At 32.1% G+C, this 6,528-nt stretch overlaps 2 protein-coding genes across 2 annotated transcripts; both read right to left on the reverse strand.

Moving 5' to 3' along the window:
* Positions 1-1,232: 1,232 nt before the first annotated feature.
* LOC119683225 (maltase A3-like) lies at positions 1,233-3,876 on the reverse strand. Its single transcript, XM_038096858.1, has 6 exons — positions 3,244-3,876; positions 2,366-2,959; positions 2,179-2,286; positions 1,783-2,126; positions 1,471-1,611; positions 1,233-1,383 (listed from the first exon to the last, which is right to left on the reverse strand). Exons 1-6 carry the CDS (start codon positions 3,775-3,777, stop codon positions 1,317-1,319), a joined length of 1,788 nt encoding a protein of 595 aa, XP_037952786.1. The 5' UTR covers positions 3,778-3,876; the 3' UTR covers positions 1,233-1,316.
* A 1,467-nt stretch (positions 3,877-5,343) lies between these two features.
* On the reverse strand, positions 5,344-6,526 carry LOC119684811 (maltase A3-like). Its single transcript, XM_038098937.1, has 4 exons — positions 6,368-6,526; positions 5,838-6,289; positions 5,633-5,776; positions 5,344-5,562 (listed from the first exon to the last, which is right to left on the reverse strand). The coding sequence occupies exons 1-4, from the start codon at positions 6,524-6,526 to the stop codon at positions 5,439-5,441; spliced, it is 879 nt and encodes a 292-aa protein (XP_037954865.1). The 3' UTR covers positions 5,344-5,438.
* Positions 6,527-6,528: the final 2 nt, after the last annotated feature.

Below are 6,528 nucleotides of genomic sequence, written 5' to 3' on the forward strand. Positions count from 1 at the left end.
AAAAACCGTATTAGCTAAGCAGTGATATTCTAATTCCTAATACTTAATAGCCGAATGTTGTTTTAGATACATTCAAGTAAGATTCACTAAAGAAAAAATTAAAGACAACTGATACCTGTTTATGGTATATTTTATACCAAGAGACATAAGGTAGATTCTCAAATGTAGACTTTACGATCACTACAAATACAGAATGATAAAATTAGTACCATACATTGTGTAAGCATTATAGTGTTTAGTATTCATATTCACATTCCCTTCAAATATCGTTTATTTTTGCTTCCTAAATCAAGACAACTTCAAATAGTTTCATTATTTCATAGAATAATAAATATTAAGCTATGAAGCTCATTCGCTTTATTTGAAATTCTTGAAGAAAAAATGTCATTGAAACTCTAGAAACTAGATATTGCAACAGACTATACCTACGTCTCAGCACACAAATTATTTAATGGTACGAAAGTGGAAGATATACAAATATAACTAATAGCTAATCATTCTTTCTGTACATAAACTTACTTAAAAATATCTTATAACATAAACTTTTCGGTACTTTTCCTACTAGTATTGTATTAAGAGTATAAAAATACTTTATTTATGAGATATGAAAACATCTTAAAATGTTCAACTTTGAATTTAAGTAGAACAACATAGTATTTTTTTCACCCAGGAAACAACTTTTGACAGAAATTTCAATACATCTTTTTTGTGTACACCCCCACAGATGGAACTGAAACTACCGAAATCCTTCAGAAGTTGCAAGCTCATAATATTAACAGAACGTATTTATAATAAACGAAGGGAAACAAATGATGAAAAAAGCCAAATTAGATGTGGAAAAAAGTCTTTATTAAAGCGTGTAGTGATGATGGTGCAGCTGGCCTAAATGATAAAGTTGTTGTCATCATGTATACCTGACATATTTACAACGTGTTGCCTAATAATGGCAGTGCTCGAAGAAGAAATCTCTAAGAGCCGCAGTGCCGGAGGAACTGTGGCAATACATGGCAATACATAGATGTGCTACGCATAATGAGCAGAATGCGTGATTTGTTTGAGTTATCAATCACGCTTGATTATTTTTTTAAAAAGAATTTACATTACAAAAAGTTTTAATAATGAAAGTGATAATCAAAAACGTGGCTCATTTCGTAGGTTGCTCCGTTCAACAGCTCCGTTGGTTTCAACTGCCACAACAGCCTCTATAAATGCAAGTAATGTACAAAGGCAAGTTTGGTCATTAAAAGTTTAACTTTATTCAATTAAATTTAATTATGCTACATTATTCAAGAATTTAAGATTAGAACTCATAACTACTATGGAGACTCCACGATGATGGCTTCATAGGATTGTAAAATGAAGTTATCTACAGATACTATGTTGCTGTAATACAAAATGTAAAAAAATTTCCATCAATGATAAATAAAATAATTAGGAGGGATGTTTGGAAAGTTTTCCAAAGTTACTCACCCCTCCCTGCGTGCTGATATCGTATTGACAATTTTCGTATTAAAATTGCCATTGACACGTAGTAAATTACTGACATTCGCAGTCATTTCACCACTCAAAACGTTGGCCAACAAAATATAGGTCTTCTCACCGGGCAAGGAACTTTAATATTGTAAGAATTAATTTGTTTAGCAGTCAATAAAAATAAACACAATTTCACACAAAAAACCATAAATAATGGAATGAATAAAAGAAGTTAAAAATATGTTTTTTAAACTTCAAAAACATCAACGATACTTGAAATATACCCGTGAAGCCTTATATTTAACTCACCGCTTTATGGCCAAAATATTGTCATTAACGGCTCCATACTTAACGTCTCCATATTGCAGCGTTTGGGTTTTTCGTAACTCTGACAATTGCTTGTAAATACTTAAATGACTCTTAGAATCAGTATTCTCTGACTCCATATTGACGGAAACATAATTTGGATTAATGGGTAGCCAAGTTGTACTGTTTGTGGAGAAGCCTGCATTTTCTTGGTTGCTCCATTGGAATGGTGTGCGACATGGATCACGCGTAAATTGTTCATAAATTTGAGGATTTGAATTACAAGCTGCAGGATCACGTGTATCTTCCCATGAAATATCCAAATCCAACATACCAATTTCCTCACCCTGCAAAATATCAACTTATTTCATGTATTTCACTTAAAAACTACATTCTCACCATGTATGTAACGCTCACACCTGGTAAAAACATTTGTATCATGTTCATGATATCAATACGCTGCTCACCGTAACGGCTACCCACGCGTCTCTGATCATGATTGCCCATCTATAAAAATCAATCATCACGTATACGTACAGTATGTATATATGTTCATACAATTCGATAAATATTGCGATCCACTTACCACCCAATTTGGTGTTTTGCCAGCTGGCATGAGATTCATCCAACTATCTATAATTCGCACAAATTCTTTAGCTGGTAGTTGTGTATTATTTTTATCAGCATTTCCATCCACAATAAATTGAAAATTGAATGGTATTTGTGCGCCTTGAGTTGTGCTATTGCCATATAACTTCATTACTACGTCCAACGGCGGATATGCTTCGATCATTAGCACACGCGTATCGCCACCATGTATTCGCTGATAATCATCTAATAACTGTCGCCACTGATAGACCATATCAATAGTTTCTGGTTGATTCTGTGTGTAGATATGATTCAAATAGCCAGAGTCATCTTTATCATCAGTAAAACCACTAAGTGGCTCATCAGGATATCTGCCATTTGCATCAGGGACCACCTCAAAGCACCAAGGCACAGCGTCAACTCGAAATCCCGCTACGCCACGATCTAACCAGTATGTGAGTACACGTTTCATTTGTGCCACAACTGCTGGATTTCGGTAGTTCAGATCAGGCTGCTGTACTGCAAATTGATGAAGATAATATTGCTGGCGATCTTCATTCCACTCCCAGGCACTACCACGGAAAGCTTGCAGCTAAATATATAAACAAATGCTCTGTTACAAAACAAATCGTTTTGTTTTTATAAATAAAAGAAAATAACTCAAAATCGTCTGAAGTTTTTGATTCTTTTTTTGTAATAATAACATAATTAATTCTTTTTTCCTTATAATTTCAAAAATTATCATTATTAAACTCCCATACTAATTACTTTTAACTGTTAGCTATTACTACAAAGTTTACCTCGAGGTTATAAAATACATTAACTCTCAAATCCTTCAAATGCATTTAATTTCTTTGAAAATCTTCTTGTTCTTACCCAATTACTGGGCGGCACACGTTCTCCGTTCTCGTTTTTATATCCATCATGCCAAACATAATAATCCTCATAACCCTTTTCACGTCGCACTGACTTCTTAAACCATTCATTCATATCGCTTGAATGATTTGGCACAAAGTCCAGAATAATTTTTAGCCCGAGTGTATTGGCTTCTTTGATCAAATTATCAAAATCTTCTAATGTGCCATATTCCGGTTGTATATCAAAAAAGTCTGCTATATCATAACCAAAGTCCACCATCGGAGACTTGTAGATGGGCGATAACCAAGTCGCTGCAACTCCAATTTCCTTCAAATATGACAACTTTGAAGTGATACCTTTGAGGTCGCCTATACCATCGCCATCAGAGTCCATGAATGAGCGCGGATAAATTTGATAAAATTGTGCCAGTTGCCACCAATCCTTACTGGTCCTAGCAGTTCCTTGCACGGCACCACCTGTTCCGCTACAAGCCTCAGTACGGTGTACAAAAAAAATTATAAAAAATATTATTATTGCTAAGGAAAACTGCATTTTCAATGATTTTATAGTTTTAATGAAAATATAACTAAATTAAAGCCATCAAACTGGAGCTGCTTTATGTGTCAAGTTCGATCGACTAAATACTGTTCCGTGCTACTGACGAATCTCTTATAAAAGTTCGCCTCAAATGGGCTAAACTGATGAGTACCTTCTACTGCAGTTATGAGTTAAATTTTGAGTGGAATTGTTTGTGTAATATCACGATACTACATAAGTGTTTTAATTAGAAATCTAATTTCTTTATAGATTTCATTGATATCATTGATTTCGATTGGAATCGTCATTTGCTCAGAAGTTGTTTGCTAATTTGTTTAACATTTTTCGTGATTTTTTTATTTTGAATTTTTCCATTGTTTACATTAATAGATAACTATTTTTTCAATAGTAAGGTCAGAAATCTTTCGAAAAGCATTATCTCGAAACACTTACATTTTTACTCGTTATAAAAATCTTAAGTTATTTATTCATTATTTTTTATTTTAAATATTTATTATATGATTATATGATACTCGTACTTTTATAAACCAAATACTAAGTAGAAACTTATGGATCGTTAACACTACAAAAAAATGTGAACTTATCGTGAAGTTAATTAAAAGCAATAAAAACAATTATTTAATTATAATAAACGTATTAAACGTTTAATATTAAATTACATATATAAAAACTGAAAATAATAGGTAGTATAAAGTTGTTTAATAACGAATTGTAAGTCCAATTACATTACATTTCCGACTTGTAATTATAAATAAATTATTATTAGTTTAAAAATTGTTACTAAATGTTCTCTAATTTACTTCATTTTTTCTGCCATTCGAACATCTTTTTATACTTCAGTTAAAAGTAATTGAAAAAAAAAATTGCTTCCAATATTAAGATAGTTTTATTTTAATAAAATAAAAAAGATATGAAATTAACTTTCTTAACTTAACTTATGTGCAAGAACGTAGCTGAAATAGATTTATTAAAATAAACAACAGCCAATTAAATAAAACGGAAAATATATGCAAGCTAACAGCACCAGATAGATGGAAGTATTCGCATGATTAACGCACACACTTTCTGTAAAAACTTCTATATAAACATCAAAATTCATAAAACATTGTTATCACTGTTAGAAGATAAGGTTTAGCAGGTTAACCTGTATATCTTTCTTATCATATACTTTGAAGTTACTACGCATCTTAAGTATGAAGAGTATAATAAGTTTCAATCCTTTGTTCTTGAGATATTTTTCAACTCATAATTGTGTAATAGAGGATTTGACACCTAAACATATTCGATGGTCTGCTATTGGATTCGTAATTTGTTATAATCAAGGAGATCTATAATAATCAAGGAGGAGGCGAAGAAATTTAAGTGTTTCTTATGTGAGCTCTTCTAATAAAATTTCATTCGAAGGTTGGGAACATATTTTAGGATACGGTCCTCTTTGATGTTAGTGTTATTAAAGTTTTTTCCTAAAACAACATTACTCAACAAATTCTTATATCATTGATATATACCATATTATAATAAATCTTGATGCTATAAGTTTTTCAATGTCAAACTACATAATTGATACTAAATAATTTATGCGATGTTTTTAATAGTTAAATTAATAAAACTACAATTATATATAAATCGATATCTAATAACAGCACATATGTTATTCACACTTGATCCTCTGGTGAGTAATATGTGTAATACCCAACCGTTGTTGTCAATTTAGTAGGTGAACGCAATACCACAGCTTCTTTGGGTAATAAACGTAATGACGAAATGTTAACTAAATTTCTGCAAGATTTAAAATTGAAAATCAAAAAATATTTTCATATTAACAATAATTATATATCATTTCATTTACCCTATTCTTGCACTGGACTTTGAAGTTATAATGGCATATTCCATTTGCTTTGGCAGACCATCGAAAGCATTGCTCAAGTCTACATTAACCACATTGTCAAATATATTCATCACAGTGACATAAGTGTGATCATTCAATAAAGTTCTAAAATTTTATATGAATAATTAGTAATTAGTAAATTTATTATTATTTAAATCAAACTTACCGTTTAACACCCAACACTGCATTATTAACCGCTTTTACTAGTACGTCGCCATGTCGTAGCGTTGGTTCTTGACGCAACTCCTGTAGCCGCTTATATACATTCAAGTGGCTAAGTGACATGCCGCGCTCTCGTTTGACATTCACTTCTTTATACATGTCCGATATTGGTAGCCATGTTTTATTAGCTGTACTGAAGCCAGCATTTTTCTCGTCGCTCCATTGAAAGGGTGTACGTTCGGGATCACGCGAAAATTTTTCATATGTATCTGGATTTGTATGACAAGCAGAGGGATCCACAGTATCTTTCCACGAAATCCAAACATCAGTCATGCCAATCTCTTCACCATTATAAGTAATACTGCAACCAGGTAGTGTTAAAATTAACATATTCATCATGTCAATACGATCAGCGCCAAGACGCGAACCAACACGATTTTGATCATGATTACCAATCTAAAATTCCATATATTTCGATAATAAATCGTTTTAGTTTTAAACATAAAATATAATGTGCATTTATTGTGTCCTTACCACCCAATTCGCTGTTCTACCTTCAGGCATATTTTTCAACCAAGTATTCACTGTTTCTGCATAATGATATGCATCTGAATCGTTTGTCAACCAATTGATCATCAGAAAGTTAAAAGGTATTTGCGCGCCCTCGGCTGTTGCATTGCCATAATATTTCATGT

The sequence above is a fragment of the Teleopsis dalmanni genome, chromosome 2 (assembly GCF_002237135.1).
Source record: "Teleopsis dalmanni isolate 2A chromosome 2, ASM223713v2, whole genome shotgun sequence".
NCBI lineage: Eukaryota > Metazoa > Arthropoda > Insecta > Diptera > Diopsidae > Teleopsis > Teleopsis dalmanni.

Bases quoted from the DNA above. Each gene is read 5' to 3' on its own strand.
- LOC119683225 (XM_038096858.1), bottom strand. From the start codon at position 3,777: ATGCAGTTTTCCTTAGCAATAATAATATTTTTTATAATTTTTTTTGTA. The intron at 2,960-3,243 runs GTAAGAACAAGA...TTATATATTTAG, and splicing joins GTGTGCCGCCCAGTAATTGG to CTGCAAGCTTTCCGTGGTAG. The intron at 1,384-1,470 runs GTGAGTAACTTT...TTTGTATTACAG, and splicing joins ATATCAGCACGCAGGGAGGG to CAACATAGTATCTGTAGATA.
- LOC119684811 (XM_038098937.1), bottom strand. From the start codon at position 6,526: ATGAAATATTATGGCAATGCAACAGCCGAGGGCGCGCAAATACCTTTT. The intron at 5,777-5,837 runs GTAAGTTTGATT...ATAAAATTTTAG, and splicing joins GCAGTGTTGGGTGTTAAACG to AACTTTATTGAATGATCACA. The intron at 5,563-5,632 runs GTAAATGAAATG...TAAATCTTGCAG, and splicing joins AAGTCCAGTGCAAGAATAGG to AAATTTAGTTAACATTTCGT.